The following is an 18928-nucleotide window of genomic DNA, read 5'->3' on the forward strand; positions in this document are numbered from 1 at the left end:
AGGAAGATTCATTAACAACCTGATGAAGATCAAAGACCATGGCTTTCAGTATGGACTATACCTCAAAATAAAGAAAACAAAAACCCCCACAACTGGACCAATAAGTAATATCACAATAAATGGGGAAAATATTGAAGTTGGCAAGGATTTCATTTTACTTGGATCCATAATCAACACCCATGAAAGCAGCAGTCAAGAAATCAAAGGATGGATTCATTGCACCGGGCAAATCTGCTGCGAAAGACCTCTTTAAAGTGTTGAAAAGCAAAGATGTCACCTTAAGACTAAGCTGGGCCTGACCTGAGCAGTGATGTTTTCAATCGTCTCCTACACATGTGAAAGCTGGACAATGAATAAGGAAGACCAAAGAAGAATTTACACCTTTGAATTGTGATGCTGGAGAAGAATATTGAATATACCGTGGACCGCCAAAAGAACAAATGAGGCTGTCTTGGAAAAAGTACAACCAGAATGCTCCTTAGAAACAAGAATGGCAAGACTACATCTCACATACTTCGGACATGTTATCAGTAGGGATCAGTCCCTGGAGAAGGGCATCATGCTTGGTAGAAGATCATCGAAAAATAGGAAGACCCTCAATGAGATGGACTGACACAGTGGCTGCAACAATGGACTTAGGCATAACAACTGTTGTGAGGATGGTGCCAGGCTGCGTAGTGTTTAGCTCTGTTGTACATTGGGTTGAGTCAGAACTGACTAGATGGCACCTAAGACAACAACAAAAAGGATCATTCAATGATATCTGAACCTCACAAAGCGAATTTCTTTTATATTCTACGGATTTTTTTTCCCTTTGGAATTTATTGAGCCTAGCTTTATGGTTTATTTTGGTAAATGCACCAATGATCATGAAGATAAAACAGGATCCAGCAATATCTTGTTATGTTATACATAAGGTCACCATGAGGTAGAGTCCCCTTGGCTGCAACTACCACCACCACCACCAACGACATGCAGTTGAAAAGAATGTGCCTTTTGCAGCCATGGAGATTCATGTTCTTTAAATGTCAATGAACCTGAATTAGTTAATATGCTGTCCTAATAGTCTCAGATCCAGTCATGAGCTGGAAGTGATCTAAGCCACTGAACTTGGGAGCCACAGAGACCTGAGGATAAAGGCTGCCCCTGTGCTTGGTAGCTGTGTGACCCTGGAGAAGTCATTTAGCCTCTCTGAGTGTCTACAGTGGCATGTACGTATAAAATGCTACTGTGCCACAAAGAACTGCAGGAATGGCAGCCAGCCCGGAGCCACACAGGTCACAGTACCTGCCATCCCTGGGCGCTCTTTAATCCTTCATGCTTGTTTTTTTACTGTCTAGGACTTACAACAACCTGAAATTATAATGTGTCGACTCACTGTATTCTGTATGAGCAAGGGCGGAGACCTCATTCGCCTCTTTATCACTGAGTCCTCTCAGCCAGCAGTAGGTGCTCAGTAAATTGCCAATGAATTCAGTTAAAGGCTGTTGTTACTGTTGCTGTCATTGTCATCTCAGGGCTGTGCGTGGGTTGGGTGGCAATGAAGCCACGACAACTTCTAAAAGGAGTCTGTTCCCCACAAAATCTGTCACCAACTATTATCTGGGCTTCTGAAAATAAGAAGGTCTGCTTTTGAATGGTCAACGTCTTTTACAATTTTTAACGCTCTGATAAAATCTGGCAGACTGCTAAAAAGTTCTGCCTGACACCTGAAAATCAGCTAGCCAGTCCACGTTACAAGTGAGCATCTGTGAAAATCTTTGTGAAGTTTGGAATAGGAAAAGGTTTGCGAGAGGTGTAACCATCTAACTTCCTGTTCTGCTTTTACACTTAATGTCAGGCATAATTCTGGAAGAGCAACTACGACGTGGCAAGGCAATTCTCGAGGGACCTGGGATCGACTTCCAACGATCGTCACTGGTCACACAGAACAACACAGTGCACCTTCCAGCTTCATCCAAGGGCTGGGTAACAGAAACGTATGGTTTCTGAATGAGAGGCAAGGAAAACAAACGTACGGCTTCCAACTCCGGAAAATGTTCTAGGAACTGCGCCACGTAGGTCACGATGGACTGCTCGTCGGGCATGTCAACCATGATGTCTGTTAAGAGACACAGGAGTTAGCAGGTCACACAGTTTGTAAATAGGATCACAGGACCCTTGATGGTAAAGAGCCCTGCAGGTCACTGAGGGCTTGTTTTTTTTTTTAATTTACACCTGAGGACAGGTAGGCCCAGAGAGGGTCAATCACTTGCCTGAAGTCTCACAGCTGGCTGATGAGGAGGGAAGTTGAGATGTAGAATCCAACCCACAAAGCAAGCCCACTGCCAGTGAGTCAATACTGACTCATGGCGACCCCACGAGTTACAGAGTAGAATTGACTCCATAGGGTTTTCTTGGCTGTAATCTTTATGTAAGCAGATCGCCAGGCCTTTCTTCCACAGTGCCTCTGGGTGAGTTCGAACCACCAACCTCTCGGTTAGTAGTTGAATGCAAGCTGTTGGTGCCACCCAGGGAACATGCAGAATCCAGGGTCCTTATTCCCAAGACTCTCCGTTATTCCTTGCTGCAAGAAGCCAGCCCACTGCCACCTCCATCAGTGAGTATGGTGTGCTGGGCACTCCTTAACACGCTGACAGCAGGAGTGCTAAATTAACCTAACTTACATAATAGAAAGCAATATGACAGAGATAGCCAAACACCATAAGAAGGTATACAGTCTCTGACTCTGATACTTTGCTGATGGGAGCTGGTCCTTAAGGAAACAACCTGAGAGGGGCACTGAGCTTTATTTAGTAAGATGTTCACTGCAGTGTTATTTATAAAGCGAATATTTCTGAAATAACCTCAACGTCCACCAGTAGTGGATGAGCTAAGTAAGTTAGGGTATGCCCACTAAATGGACTATTACACAGCCAATAAAAATATATAATGAAGACATTACAGAAACATAAAAAATACTTAGGTTTAAAAAAAAATTATAACAGTTAAGGAAAAAAAGTAAGATATAAAACTATACGCACATTGAATGGTCCCAATTATTTAAAACTATTGTAATTAGATGCATAGGAAAACACTGGAATATAGGAGATTTAAATATTTCTCTATTAGATTTCTCCAAATTTTCCAAATGTCTACATAGGCATGTGTTCTATTTGTAACGAAAACAATTAAAAAGAGAGAGCAAGAACCACTGCTACCTTCTGGCTCTAGGAGTCTGGGTATGTGAAGGGCATCGTGTGCGATGCTAAAAGCCTTCTCGAGATTTTCCCGTGTGGAATCTTCTAGAGCCTGCTTCATGTCGACCAGGCTGGGGTCAATGGCCTTTATCACAGCCAGGAAAGCCAGCCCACTTCTCCAGCTGCCTGCAAAATCCTGAACCGCCACACCGTACCTAAATAAAAACAGCAGAGACAGCAACAAAAGAGGTTAGTAGAGAAACCTGGTGGCGCAACAGTTAAGCTCTTGGCTGCTAACTGAAAGGTTGGCAGTTCGAACTTACCCAGCGGCTCTGTGGGAGAAAGACCTGGTTATTTTCTCCTGTAAAGATTACAGACTAGAAAACCCTATGGGGTAGTTGTAGTCTGTCACATGGGGTTGCTATGAGTCAAAAATCGACTCAATGGCACACAACAACAACAGCAAACAAACTCAAAGATATAGAGGTCAGCACATAGCCACCTTGCTGGTCTCTGAGCAGGGCTAGGAGCTGTTGACCTCTAAGGCCAATACACCCTGGCCCTTGAGCACCAGGTGAGCTGCGCAGACCCATTCACATTTCCATTTCTGGAGAAACAGAATAGGGAGGTAAATATCACACCAAGAGGCAAAATGGGGCCTCGTGTTTCCAAATCCCCAAACATATAAATACAGCAATTTTATAAACTGTTCATTTTATCAGTGATATTCAAAAATTCTCCAAGGAGGGTGAGTTGAGCCATAAAAATGGAGGCAGAAAGACCTGAGTTCATATCCCAGGTACCCCTCCATGCTTCCAGCACTGTGGGCTTGGGCAAGTCACACTCTCTCTGAGTCTCAGCGTCCTTTGCTGGAAAGGGGGGATCATCGCACTGAAGCCTCCCTGGGGCTGCTGTGGGGTGTACGGGGTGGGGGGGATCCCACAACATTAGCAATGTCATCATATGCTTTGTCATGCATATTTTCACCACACACACACACAAAGATCACCAATGTCCTTTGGGAACCCAGTGTGCAATGCAGTGGGCAGTGAGGGTTCAGGGAAGCCACTCACCAAATGGCAGGTAATATCATTATGAATAACAATAAGATTGTAATTTTAAGCGTGAGGAACAAAGCTAGGCAATGCTGCCAGGCACTAATCTCCCTTTACAGTCCACCCCTGGAAGCCCCACCAATCTCTCAACTGGGGTCTCTGAACACTTTTTAAAAAAGGCCTTTTTATTTCAAAATCATTTAAGATTCACGAGAAGTTGCAGCTATAGCCCCGAGAATCCCTGTGTACCCTTTGCCCAGCTTCCCCCAAGGCTAGCATATTATATAACCAGAGTGCAACACCAAAAGCAGGAAACAGACATCCGGGCAGGACTACTAGCCAAACTACAGGCCTTTCACAGGCACTCCTTTTCACGCGGGTTGGTGTGTGATGCTGAAATTTTATTACAAGTGTAGATTCAGGCAACTACCCCTGCAACCCAGACACTAAAGGGTTCCATCACCCCAAAGAGCAGGACTTCCTCCCCTTTATCATCACACCCTCCCCCCAACCCTAAGCCCTGGCAATGAGTTCTCTTTTGGCTGATTGATTGATTTGCTTTTTCTCACTGTGGTAAAACGTAACACAATCGTAAGTGTATAATTCCGTGACATTGATCACATTTGGCTGATTTGTTTCTAAACAACAATTAATGGCTGTTCACATTAATCAGCTCTAGTCTAGCGTGCTTGCCCATTTCCCCGACTGGGGAGAGGGGAACTGATGTGTGTTAATGCTTGTTATGTGTTAGGGCTGCAGCAGGGGGCTTTCGCAGACACATTTAATCCTGACCACCCACTAGGGCAGTGAAGAAGCACTCAGCCATTTTGCAGGTAGGGCTTGGAGAGCAAAGTTACTCACCGAGATCTTACGGAATCTGTGTGTGGCCGAGCGGGTTGGACCCGAGCGGGCTGGACCCGAGCAATATGGCTTCCACCACACCTGGCCTGGCTTTCCACTCAGCCCCGCCCAGCCCAGGGGCATCAGCTGGCTACTAGTGAAACCAACACCAGGTGCTGTCCAGTTGATTCCAACTCATGGTGGCCCCGTGAGTCCAACTATAACTGCGCTCCTTAGGGTTTTCAATGGCTGATACTTTGGAAGTAGACTGCCAGGCCTTTCCTCTGAGGTGCCTCTGGGTGGACTGGAACCTCCAACCTTTCTGGTTAGCAGCTGAGTGCATGAACTGTTTGTACCACCCAGGGACTCCCTGCTAGAGAACCAAAACCCAAAACCAAACCCACTGCCATCGAGAGGGTTCCAACTCATAGCGACCCTACATGACTGTCCCACAGGGTTTCTAAGGAGCGTCTGGTGGGTTTGAACTGCCGACCTTCTGGGTAGCAGCCATAGCTCTTAACCACCACACCACGCTTAACCCTGCTGAAATCTCTGGGCCGGGCATAAACAGTGGCCAGGAGTTTGCTCCAGTCCACCTGTCTTGGCTTCGGGAAGGCCAGGCCTGACTCTGAGTATGCTACGGCCTCCGTGATTATTGTTTGCTGTTGGTAAAGACTCTGAAAGACACCCTGAAGCTTCATAATAAAGAGTCCAGGAGACAACCCCATTTTGGGACCTGACTGATGAACATCCCTTTGATTTGTATTCAAATTCTCTTTCTCATTAGCTGTCTCCAAACCATTCTTCAGAACACAGGTTTCTGGGTTTGTTTTTTGCACAAACAGAAAAATGCAGTGTTCCCTCTTTTGATAGCCCGTACGATGCTGTTGTTGTGTGTCCCCGGGTCAATTCCAACTCAGTAGCCTTCCTATAAGACACAGCATAACTGCTCCGTAGGGTTTTCTAGACTGTAATCTTTACGGAAGCAGATCACCAAGTCCTTCCCCCTCAGAGCCACTGGGTGCGTTCAAACTGCCAAACTTTTGGTTAGCAGCCAAGTGCTTAACCGCTGCGTCACCAGGGCTCCAGATGCATAATTGGCACCTCAAAACCAAAAGCCCTATTGCTGTAAAGTTGATTCCGACTCATAGTGACCCTATAGCACAAAGTAGAACTGTCCCATAGGGTTTCCAAGGAGCAGCTGGTGGATTTGAACTGCTGATCTTAACCACTGTGCCACCAGGGCTCCCCTTTCCTATGTCCACCCCTGGGAAGGGTGTTCCTCCCTCTGCCTGAACCCAGCACATTAACTGGCACGGTGGAGAGGGGGCCACAGGCTTACTTCCTGGTTTTCCTCTGCACCCACGCCAACAGGGTCTTGATGGCCTTCCTCTGGTCTTTGAGGGACAGCGCCGCGCTCCTCTCTGCAGTGGGCGTGGGTGGGAAGGAGGAGTCCGAATCTGTGCCCCCTGAGCTGGGTGACAGGCTTGAAGATGGAGAGTTTCTGCTGAGGTTTCCCGTGAGCTCCTTAATCTGCAAGGAAGATGGCATTTCAGATCCCGGGGCAGACGGACCCTCCCAGAGAGCGCCTCATCTGACCACGGCCACGTGGGCCCTGGCCAGAGAAACGGCTCACAGAGAACTGGCTCTCCAGAGATGGAGAGACCCCTCCCCAGATGGCCAGGTGTCGGAGGGGGAGGCAGGCACAGGGGCAGCGATGGCTGGGCTGTCCCATGCAGCTTTTCGTCTGTGTGGCACTTCCCGAGTCCGTCCAGCACCGGCCAGGCTCTGCACGTGAGGATTTCCTGCCCTGGCTCTGCCCACCCCTCCCCTCCCATTGCCTATCACTCCCTAATGCGTCACGCTGCCTCAAGTCCTGCTGCCTGGATGTCCCTTTCCTTGTTCCTCAAAATGTGGCTCCCATCCTAGGGGTGCTTGTGAAAAATGCAGAACCCCAGGCCCTGCCCCAGGCCTATGCAATCAGAATCTGCCTTTCAACACCACCCCCAGGTGATTCGGATGCACAGTACAGTTTAGGGAGCACTGGCATAGTCCTATTTGTCCTTTAAAACCCAGCCTCGGTGTCACTCCTACCCCATCTGAAGTGGTTGCCCTTCCTTGGCGCTTACGACACCTGCCCATGTCTTGCTTATGGCCTGCACCACAGTGTTCTATAACATGGGACTGGCTTGTCTGTGATCCCATAGGATCACAAGGGCTGGACTTAGGATGTCCAGGACCTTGCACTTAGGAGACACTGAATAAACATTTACTAAAAAAATGAATGAAGCTCTAGGGTGGATTTGAGGTCCTGACTTTTAATACGTTTTCAGGATGTTTCCAGCATCTATTTGGAAGTTTAGTAAGTAAACGTCAACAACTACAGCCTCCTTCAGCACAAAGGGCTTTCAGACATGGCTTCTCTTAGCACTCACCTGAAACCTGCGAGATACATAGTACGCTCACTGCTCCCATTTCACAGAGGTGGAAGCTGAGGCTCAGAGGTAGCCTTTTTTTTTCAGTCCCCAGTTCACACAGAACTGAATCTAATTGTCTCCAAACCTTGTTGATGCGCGCTTCTCTCTGAAACCCAAGTATTGAGCCAAAGCCCTGGCTAATCACCCCAAAGGAGACCATTTTTACTCTTGAAGAGGGTAATTAAATGACGAACCATAATTTTCTGTTTCAAAGGCGAGTGGGATTTAGATGAAGGGATGTCAGCTCACCGCTCCTACTCAGGGAAATGAACTTGAGCGCAATTTAAAATGCCACCGGACCACCCTGCAGCCGGGATCCCATCCTTCCTGTGTAAAATCTGTATTTCCAAATTGAGGCTGAAGTTACACTGGATGGGAAACAAGGGCTCACCTATCACACCTTCCTCTTCCCAGAGCTGGCGTGAGCACACATTCTTTAATTGTCTCTGCTGAACAATTGAATAATTTTAGGGAAGAAACTGCCAAGTTCAATGTTTGGTCAGAAGTACTCCCCGGCTCTCTCTACGGCTTCCAGTACTTTAGAACAAACTTATTTTTGGAGGTAGATATTTAATTTAACTCTTCAAGTCCCAAGAGATACACTATTCTGAAAACAGAGCTCACACCACTTTTAAAACTGCTGGGACTCCAATTTTTCAGCAAACAGATTCCCCTGGATCATTTTTCAGTAACCAGAAGAGTCAAAACGGGCCAGAAAAGAAATTTCACTTTCTGCCTGAATCTGGCTCCACCGTGTCTGCTGTTGGCGCGAAGCAGACGCAGGAAGAGCGTTACCGTGCGTGTTACAGGGAGGAAACCGTCTTTACCTGAAAGAAGAGGATTATGTTCCACACCAGCCCAAGAACCAAAGAAGGGTTGCCATCCGCTATTTCCGCTGCGTCGATGCTAACCAGTTTTACCTGGAGAGAAGCAGGGAGTCAGCTTAGAGGCGGTGCCCAGGGAGGTTGGAACCTGTTGCTCTGATGCCCTCAAGAGCCTCTTTCTCTTGCTGATGCTGAGCCATTCCCATTTGGTGGTGCCCAAGGCCACCTCTCACCAATGTCACCCCGCATGCTAAAATGCATTTAATAAACACGTTCATAGTACTTACCATGTGGAGACACTGTTTCAAGTGCCTTACAAATATTAACTCAGTTCATCTTCACAAAAACCCTACCACACAGGGGCTGCTGTTATCACGGGATTTCAGCAAGGGAAGCCCAGAGAGGTTAAATATAATGTGCCCAGGGTCACATGGCTAGTAAGGTTTCAGCCATTCTTTTCCAAAAAGAGACAGTGACTACTCAATAGGCCTGTCTGCAGGTTACACTTGGTACTGGTATCGTTAGGCTGACTCTGACTCACGGTAACTTTGTGTACAGGAGGACAAAACATCGCCTGGTCCTGTGCTGTCTTCGTGATCTTTGCTATGGTTGAGTCCATTGTTGTGGCGACTGTGTCAATCCATCTCGTTGCAGATTGCCCTCATTTTCACTGACCCTCTACCAAACATGATGTCATTCTCTAGGGATTGTTCTTTCCTGATGACAGGTCTATGGTAAGCAAGACAAACTTTCTTTACCCTCACTCTCAAGGAGCATTCCAGTTTCATCTCTTTTCTTTCTTTTTTTTTTTATTATTTTTATTGTGCTTTAAGTGAAAGTTTACAAATCAAGTCAGTCTCTCACATAAAAACTTATAAGCTCACTCCTCACCAGCATCCCTCTCCAACCCATTGTCCAGTCCAATCCATATCTGAAGAGTTGGTTTTGGGAAGGGTTCCTGTCCTGGGCCAAGAGAAGGTCTGGCGGCCATGACCACCGGGGTCCTTCCAGTTTCAGTCAGACCATTAAGTCTGGTCTTTTTATGACAATTGGGGGTCTGCATCCCACTGCTCTTCTGCTCCCTCAGGGGTTCTCTGTTGTGTTCCCTGTCAGGGCAGTCATCGGTTGTTGCTAAGCACCATCTGGTTCTTCTGGTCTCAGGACAATGTAGTGTCTGGTTCATGTGGCCCTTTCTGTCTCTTGGGCTCGTAATTACCTAGTGTCCTTGGTGTTCTTCATTTTCCTTTGATCCAGGTGGGTTAAGACAAATTGATGCATCTTAGATGGCTGCTTGCTAGCATTTAAGACCCCAGACGCCACTCTTCAAAGTGGGATGCAGAAAGTTTTCTTAATAGGTTTTATTATGCCAATTGACTTAGATGTCCCCTGAAATCATGGTCCCCAAACCCCTGCCCCTGCTACACTGGCCTTCGAAGCATTCAGTTTACTCAGGAAACTTCTTTGCCTTTGGTTTAGTCCAGTTGTGCTGACCTCCCCTGTATTGTGTTGTCTTTCCCTTCACCTAACATAGTTCTTATCTACTAACTAATTAGTGAATACCCCTCTCGCACCCTCCCACCCTCCCCGCTCTCGTAACCACAAAAGAATGTTTTCTTCTCAGTTTAAACTATTTCTCAAGTTCCTAGTTTTATTTCTTCTAAGACTGCTTTGTTCATTCTTCAGGAAGTTCACCGTGCGTTAAATATTCTTCATCAACACCGCAGCTCAAGCGCGTCAATTCTTCTCCAGTTTTCCTTTTTCATTATCCAGCTTTCACACGCATAGGAGGTGGCTGAAAAGACCGTGGCTTGGGTCAGGCACACCTCGGTCATCAAAGTGACAACTCTGCTTTTTAGAAGAGGTCCACACTACATGACAAGAATTGACGCCTTTGAATTTTGGTGTTGGCGAAGGATATCGAATATACTGTGGACTGGCAGAAGACTGAACAAATCTGTCTTGGAAGAAGTACAGCCAGAATGCTCCTTAGAAGCAAGGATGGTGAGCCTCTGTCTCATATACTTCAGACATGTTATCAGGCATGACCAGTCCCTGGAGAAGGACATCATGCTTGGTAAAGTAGAGGGTCAGTGAAAAAAGAGGAAGACCCTCAAAGAGATGGATTGGCATAGTGGCTGAAGCAATTGGTTCAAACACAGTAATGATTGTGAGCAGGGGGCAGGATGGGGCAGTGGTTTATTCTGTTGTACGTAGGGTGGCTATAAGTCAGAGCCTAACAACAACAACACTACACTAAAATCCTCAAGCCCCCAGTTCTAACACACCCTTGGGACAAACACAGAGTGTCAACACCAGCAATCATGGACCACAGAAAATAGCCAATTCATTGCTAATTAGAAATGCTGTGTTGGAATAGGGCTTAAACCCAGAGATTCTGCATCATTACAAAATGTCCCACTGAGTGGTTAAAAGGCGGTTCCTGTAGAAATCCCTAGAGAGTTATCTATTTACTTAATTATGTTCTGGCCACAGAATGATGTCTTGGTACGCTTCGAAGGCTGTGGTTCACAAAGTGTGGTCTCTGGGCCAGCAGCGTCAGCATCACCTGGGAACTTGTTAGAAATGTAAGGTCTGGTGTCTCCACCGCAGAGCTACTGAATCAGCAGCTCTGGGGTGTACCAGCAATCTGTGGTCTAACAAGGACTCCGGGTGATTCTGATGCACGCGAAAGTGTGAGGACCACTGCCCCAACTCATCAGATTATTCTAAAGACACAATCTAAGGACACAGAGTGTTGTTAGTTACCATCAAGTCGATTCTGACTGAGGGCAAACCCATGTGTGCAGAGCAGGCCTGTGCTCCGTAAGTTTTTCAAGGGTGTGACCTTTCAGAAGCCGATCACCAGGCCTGTCTTCCATGGCACCTCTGGGTGGGTTCAAACCACTAACCATTAATCATTTGTGTCACCCAAGGACTCCTAAGTACATAAAGGAGAGGTCTGCAAAGTTCCTCTGTCAAGGGCCAGAGAGTAAACATTTTAGGCTTTGCAGGCCACATTTGGTCTCTGTTACATTTTCTTCCTCTTCTTTTTTAATAACCCTTTACAAACGTAAAAAAACCATCCTTCAGGAGTGACCCCATTGCCTTTGAGTCAATTCTGACTCATAGCAACCCTATAAGAGTAGAGCTATCCCGTAGGGTTTCCAAGGAGTGGCTGGTGGATTCAAACTGTTGACCTTTTGGTTAGCAGCCTGAGAGGGAATAAAGTCAGTCAAAGTAGACTTTCAAATCCACCCTGCAAAATTCTGCCTGGAAGACTCAGAAAGGAAAAGATGGAGAGAGTTTTGCACACAACTACGTCTCTTTGTCCTCCACACCTTTCCTCTCTCCCTCATGGCTTTTTAAAGCTTTTGACACTGTTTTCTGACTGCATCAGTGTGTTCAGGGTTTCCGATAACACTATCCGTCAGGTCTGGGCTTACCCGACGGAGGGAGAGGCTTTCGAATTCCCGGGCTGAGGTCTGCTTTGCTTGCTGATGCCAAGAATGTAATTCAGACGACACAGACTCATCATGGGCAGGTTGGAGGCCAGGAAGGAAGCTGTCAATATTGGGAACCACACATCCGATCACATTCGAGTCCAATATTCTGTCCACATTCGTCACCAACACACGTCCTACAGGATGAATCACTTGCCATACTTGGCCTCCTCAGCTCCTAAGCCTCAGCCTCTGACAGCCCCCTGTTTTTGTGGCTTACTGAACACGTTTCAGCCCAGGGGGATCAAAGCAGTCCATCAACTTTATCATCCCAGCCTCTACTCCTACCTGGAGGAAACCCAAATGGCCACTGACAGCTGGGGGGCCTGAGCTGAAGTCAGCGGAGAACGTTCCAAAGTGAAGTGACAGAGCTGCCTGGTTGGGCTGCGATGAATCCAGTTGCCAGAAGGTGGCTAGTCTTTGGAATTCAAGAGCTCGTGCCAGGTGAAGGGGCCTGCTCAGGTGTGCCTGATGGAGGGTCATTTGGAGAATAAAGTGCTCTCCTTGCCACGAGGAACAGAGAACCTGGACCAGGGAAGGTGGCCATGGCCCCAAAGAGCAGATATTCCCGAAGGCCTTGCCTTGGGCACCCAGCCGGGGTTTATTTTTTCAGTGGTGAACAGACAATTTCACAGTCAGACTTCAGTCAAGAGTTTCAGGGCCAATGTTCTCCTCCTTCTCTTCCTAACTCAACTGGCTTTGCCATACTGAAAAACAAGTGGACCAACTGGCTTACGAGAATATTCCTTCACCTCCTCTGTGCTGATGCCTCTAGCACAGGCGGTAACGCAGAGGCTGAGATAGCCATGGTGGTCGCTGTGGTTTTCTCAGATGTGTTCATTCAGTGCTCAAAGAAACCCGTGAGAGAGGCCAGTTATGCCCATTTCATAGATAAGGAGGGTGAGACTCTGAGAGGGCCCAGGGCTGGGTCCATCGGGCAGGTGGCCTCTGGCCTGGAGTCAGCACCATGCTCTGTGTGATACGGTTGGGGTGGGCGGAGGGACACGGGGCAGCCCCACAGCAGCCTGACACACCTGAATCTTGGAGCTGGCCACCGCCCCTCCCACCATCCGCTCGGGCCCAGGCACCGGATCTTGGGCACAGCTGTGGCTCAGTAGAGCCATCATGGCCCATCTTTCCTCCAGCTGGGACGGAACTACCAGAAAGGGCCAGAAGGGCCTGATAAGCATTCTGTGGATTTGAGGAATGGACCAGAGTCTGCATCTGAAATGTCTCTCTCCATCTGTCTTGCTCACCTGTGCTCACCGTCACACTGGGCCATTCACCTGTCCCACCTGCCTGCTAAATGGGGCCAAGTGGGGCACAAAGTGGACAGACCACACCCATGTTTGGAATCTTGCCAAATTTTTTTATAAAGGAGCGAGGACTGTGCTGCAGTATAGTCAGGCAGGCCCTACAGACACTTCCAGAACCACTGGCAGAGGATCTGCCAAATGCCAAGCCCGGGGCTGGGCTCCGATGCCAGCATGTCCAGGCCAGACCTTCCATGTCACCATGCTGTGCCAGTCCCTACCTGAGTGCCCCTCCAACCCTTGCTTCCCAGGCTCAGCTGTTGGTTTTCACCTCTGCAGGATCCTGGCTCCTCTTGATGCCCCAAATGTGAGAGTCGATTCTGACTCACGGCAACCCTACAGGACCGAGAACTGCCCCACAGGGTTTCCAAGGAGCAGCTGGTGGATTTGAACTGCCAACGTTTTGTTTAGCAGTCGAATGTTTAACCACTGTGCCACCAGGGCTCTAGGACCATGGAAGGCACCAGTAAATGTGCCCTGAATGACTGCTGAAAGCGTACTATTGATGGACCTGGGTGATTCTGACAAATGCAGGTGGGGCTTCTTTCCACATCACAGCAGACCCCTCTCAGTGGACCAGGAGGCAGAGCAGAGGCGCTCTCAGAGGCTGATAAGACGGGAGGAAGGACAACAAGCACCCTGGGCCAGTGTTTGCAGGCACCACAGTGAAACGAAGACAGAGCCTCTTGGAATTCAGGAAGGATGCTGCTCAAAGAGCCACAGTGAACACTCACCCCGGGAGGAGGCGGGAGTCAGATGCAATGACAGTCCGTGAATGGGGAATGCGGGAAGGGCAGAAGCTCGAGGAGCCCTTGCCCTGTGCCAGCACGTGGCCAAACTCTCTACCTGGACGGGCACATTCCATCCTCAACAGCTCTCTGGAGCAGTTTTATTCTTACCAGTACGAGCTGCCATTGACTTGACGCCGGCTCATGGCAACCCCACATGTGCCAGAGTAGAACTGTGCTCCATAGGGCTTTCAGGCTGGTTTTTCGGAAGCTGATTGCCAGGCCTTTCTTCCCAGATGCCTCTGGGTAGACTCGAACCTCCAGCCTTTCGGTGAGCAGCCGAGTGAGTGTGTGAACTGTTGGCAATATACAGGAACTTCCTTTTATCATTATCGCCTCCATTTTACAGACATGCCAGCTGAGGCACCCAGAGGCCATGTCATTTTCCCACAGTTCACTGAAGTGGGTGGGGAAGCCATGGATGGAATGGGAAGTGGCAGCACTCCAGGCCCCGAGCTCCAAACTGCCACGTTAGAGTGAAGGTTGGGGTGTAACTGGCTCTACAGAAAGGGGAGCCGTGGTAGTGGATGTGTGATGCATTTTTTGACCACCGCCATCTGAACCACCTCCCTATGCTTGGGGACCTCCCAACGTAAGGCTGGTGTGAGGCAGAGCCACCTCCCTCTTAAGAAGCCAAAAGGCCATAGCCGTGCTCTCCCGGCCCCCTTGGCGGCTGGGACGTGGGCTGGGAGCCAGGCACTCCCGCCAGGTCACTGAATCCGAAGTAAGCCTGACAGGATGCAGTGTGGAGAGGTCACTCCAGCAGAACGGTGGAAGCAGCGATGGCCACCTCCCAGGGTGGTGTGGCAAGCAGTGGCAGCTGCGTCCACAGTCCCCTGTGGAGGGGCTCTGAGGTGGTCCTGGCACTGGCTGTCTCCAGGTCCCCTGGTTCTCCAGTCTTTCCAGCAGCCATCCTGTGAGGCTCAGCATACTTTCAACAAGTTTCTTTTCTGTGTCATCTGCCAGGCTCAGTTTCTGCTGCTCATCCCTGAGAGCCCCAGTGAATCCTGCTTTAGGATGAAGCTGTCCTATCAATTGGGCAAGTGACGGTGGTGGGGGGCGCGGGGGGACGGGGGTCCAGACGAACTGCTGCAATCTAATGAACGAGGAGCTTTGCAAGTTTCCACCCCATAGGCCGCCCCGTCCCTTTCTGAAGGACACAGAGCAGAGTTCAAAACAGAAGAATCGAACCCAAGTCTAGAAAGTTACAGAAGGGAAATTTTCCTTTTTTTTTTTCCCTCCTGGCTCATTCAGCTTTTTTCCTCCTTTGCCTCTCACATTTTGAGTTCCAGGAGAAAGGGTGACATGCTGACATGCCCGAAGAACGCTTAGTTAAAGGTGTGAAAAAGAAAAAGGACAATGTTGACCAAATTCTAAAAAAATATTAGAAACCGAACGCCCCGTCTGTGCTGAACCACTGGAGTTTTGATCCTGAAGGATGACCTGGGGGGGGTGGGTGGGAGTCAGAGACGCCCCCCGCCACGGACCACCTGAGTGACTTGTTAAATTTAAACCAAGTTTAATTTGACCATTTGAGCACAGTCCCCTTTCCACGCGTCTCTTGTGATCAGCACTAAACTCCAAACCACATCCTTTTCATAAAACAAAAACAAACCTTGTGTTAACGAGCCATGTTTCCAGTACTTACATTGCTATCTTCCAAAAACTTAAGCGCTTTCGCTATGTTGTTCAACCGAAAAATACGATGGGATGAGGATTTGTATTCGTGCAGCTATAAAATGAAACAAAACAAACAAATGAGACCAACATGTTGCTGTTATTAACTGCTGCTGCTATCGAATCAGCCCTGACTCATGGCAGCCCCACGCACAACAGAACGAAACACTGCCTGGTCGTGCACCGTCCCTGTGATCAGCTGCAGATCTGGTGTGATCCATTGGGTTTCTACTGGCTGTTTTTTGGACGTAAATCGCCAGGCCTTTCTTCCTAGTCTATCTTTGTCTGGAAGCGTCACTGAAACCTGTTCAGCATCACAGCAACACACAAGCCTCCACGGACAGACAGGTGGTGGGCGGCTGCACACGAGGTGCGCTGGCCAGAGTGGAACCCGGCCTCTAAAACACCACCGGCTGTGCCTTTTTCTTTACATTTTTTTTTTTTTTTTGCATTAATTTCGAGACAGGGGCTCACAGCTAAAACCCACCTGGATTGCATCCAAATTCACGCAGGAGTCTCAGGATATACAATGTAACATCACAGGCCCCCCGAGGGGAGCCCTTATTTATGATAGCAGGGACTTGGCTCACTTGAGCTGGTGAATGGGGAGAACCAAAGTGGGTTAAACTAGGGACAAATATGTCAAATTTTCCTCTCTGACCTAGCTCATGGCTTTTGATACTCCTCCCTCTGCCAGGGGCTTTCAGTAACGACTCTCTCGCCACACGGATGCTGTGTCCAGTGGGAGCTTCAGCTACAAGGATCCCTGCACAGCTGCTAAATCACGCGGCCAAGACCCTCCCTGACGGCCACAGATGTTTCTGTTTTCCAGCCAAGAGCTTTGTGGACAGTTATCCCAGGTCAAAAAAAATAGAGAGAGAGAAAGAGCAGCTCACAGGAGCTAACAGTCTGAATGCGTTTGTTCTGTATCTTGGGAGCACGCTCAGCCTGAGAACCCAAAACCAAACCCCCTTGCCGTGGAGTCAATTCCGACTCATGCTGACCCCGTAAATTAAGAGTAGAACTGCTCCTTAGGGTTTTCTAGGCTGTAATCTTTACGGACCCAGATCGCCAGGCCTTTCTTCCATAGCACTACTGGGTGGGTTTGAACTGCCAACCTTTAGGTTAGTAGTTGAGCAAAAACCCTTTGAGTCACCCAGGGACCTAACATCTTCAACTGAAGCTCATCATTGCTTCTCAAGGTGGTCGTTCACATTACAAGGCAAACCAGCAGGTGCCTGCTCCAGTAGGTGTGGACTGCCAGGCTAATGTGTAAACCGAGGCCTGTTCTTGGCTGGCAGGGTGGACTCACCACCCCGGCCCACTGAATTACATTACCTGGGGAGTCAAAGACTCCCACTGAGGCCCACCAAGGACTTGGTGCTGCAGACCAGTGCCCTGGCAGCGTGGGAACTCAGAACAAGGGCCTGTAAGATGTTTTTCCCAGAAGCCTTCTGGGACCATACTGATGGCTCATTGGGAGACCTGCTATGAAACCAAATACTAGCTTTACTGCAACGAGTCTGCTCTTCATTAGAATCCATTACGCAGCTTTGTACATCATTTCAGCTCATCGATGCAGCACTGGGCATCTCTCATTTTGCTACCGGGAAAACAAAGGCAGGAGGGGTGAAGGGCTCTGGTAACATTCCAGCGACGTTAGATCTGGGAGCAGAAGTAGGGGCTCTTGACTTTAAACCTGCAGTTCACGACAGATCCCAGGAGGCTCCCAGTGGCTGGGAAACGGTTTGACAGAGTTGCCCAGAATGTTCCTAGATCAGTGACCCCATCACTGTGCCTCTGTACTAGCCTCCAGGGATTACTTGGGTCAAATCAAACCCCAGGCTCTAAAGCAGCGTTTCTCAGCCTCAACACTACCGGCAGCTTGGGCTAGATCATTTTGTCCCCAGAAACATTCGGCAATGTCTGGAGACATTTTTGGTTGTCATACTGGGGATCTGGGATGTTCTAGTGTTCAGCCAGTGTGGTCTGATGTGGGAAACAGGTATTTACCAAAGAGCTGATCTGACCAGCTACTGGGCACATCAGCCAGCCTTCTGGAGCCTCAGTTTCCCCAGATGTGAGGTAAAGGACTTGCACTCTTTAATTTCATGTGAGTGGCAGACAAATGGGGAGCTGGAATGTGGGAACTCAGGGCAAGGGCCTAGAATATACTTTTCCAAGAAGCCTTTTGGGGACCATGCTGATGGCTCACTGGGAGACCTGAAATGAAATCAAATATCCCTGGGAGGTGTGCTACTGGCATCTAGTGGGTACTAGTGGGTAGAGGCCAGGGATGCTGCTAAATGCCCTGCAATTTACAGGACAGCCCCCTGCAACAAAGAGTGTTGACCCTAATGTCAACAAGGTCAAGAAACCCTGCTGTATTTGAAGGCGAGGAGGGCCAATCTGCACACAGGGGACGTATCCAACCTAGAGAGGTTTGGCTAAAGTCCTAAGTGGGGTGAATGTCAAGATCAGCTAGTTGGCTCAGCTTCAGTCATGCTTAGATTATCAGGGTAAGAATGTTCTAGAAGGCAGCCATTCTACTTTTAGGTCTTTCTCCTCAATCGCCCTGATTCTTACCTATCATTCTAGTTAATGTAAGGCCACCTAGCTAAACTTCAGGGAGCCCTGCAGTGCAATGGTTAAGTGCTAGCCTTTTAACTGAAAGGTTGGCGGTTCGAACGCACCCAGCAGCTCTGCGGGAGAAGGACTTGGCCGTCTGCTTCTATAAAGATTACAGCCAAGAAACCCCTATGGGGCAGTTCTAGTCTGTCACATGGGGTTGTGGTGAGTTGAAATCAACTTGATGACATCCAACAACAGCAGCTAAACTTTATCTAGTTTCAATCTTCATATTTAACAGATTCACAGAAAATACTGAGCATTTATTTACTTTACTAAAATACATTTCTTTAAAAAAAAAAAAAAGATAATGCTTAGCTACACAGAATTATACCACTCTTAGTCACCGATAAAGGAGCGTCACCCTTGTTTCCGCACATCTGTATGTCCGAGCACGCACATGTACACAGAAACCTGTGTTGACAAAGACCTCCCATATTGATCGTCTCTGCCTTGTATTTCCTTCCTGATCCTTCCATGACATACGTACCAGATTTTGCCCAGAGAGAACTTCTAACAAAGCCATCAGGATTCTGCCATCTTGTATATCTATGAATAAATCTTTAACTTCTAGCGGAGGATTGCACTATGGAAGAAGAAGAAGGAAAACAGCCAATTAGTGCCCTGTGTAAGCCATAACACCATTT

The 18928-nt window shown here is 48.3% G+C and overlaps 1 protein-coding gene across 5 annotated transcripts in view; it reads right to left on the reverse strand.

Moving 5' to 3' along the window:
- The window catches only part of CLMN (calmin), a 127844-nt gene that overhangs the window by 15459 nt on the left and 93457 nt on the right, over positions 1–18928 (reverse strand). For all 5 annotated transcript variants that reach the window (XR_007518966.1, XR_007518967.1, XM_049898452.1 and 2 more), the window contains exons 3-8: positions 18772–18867; positions 15625–15708; positions 8379–8471; positions 6417–6607; positions 3201–3394; positions 2019–2101 (exon numbers count right to left, since the gene is read on the reverse strand). Coding sequence is in view for 3 of the 5 variants with exons in the window: in XM_049898452.1 (XP_049754409.1) it covers positions 2019–2101; positions 3201–3394; positions 6417–6607; positions 8379–8471; positions 15625–15708; positions 18772–18867 (741 nt within the window). In the remaining 2 variants the exon portion in view is untranslated. The remainder of the gene's footprint in view (positions 1–2018; positions 2102–3200; positions 3395–6416; positions 6608–8378; positions 8472–15624; positions 15709–18771; positions 18868–18928) is intronic.

The sequence above is a fragment of the Elephas maximus genome, chromosome 10 (assembly GCF_024166365.1).
Source record: "Elephas maximus indicus isolate mEleMax1 chromosome 10, mEleMax1 primary haplotype, whole genome shotgun sequence".
NCBI lineage: Eukaryota > Metazoa > Chordata > Mammalia > Proboscidea > Elephantidae > Elephas > Elephas maximus.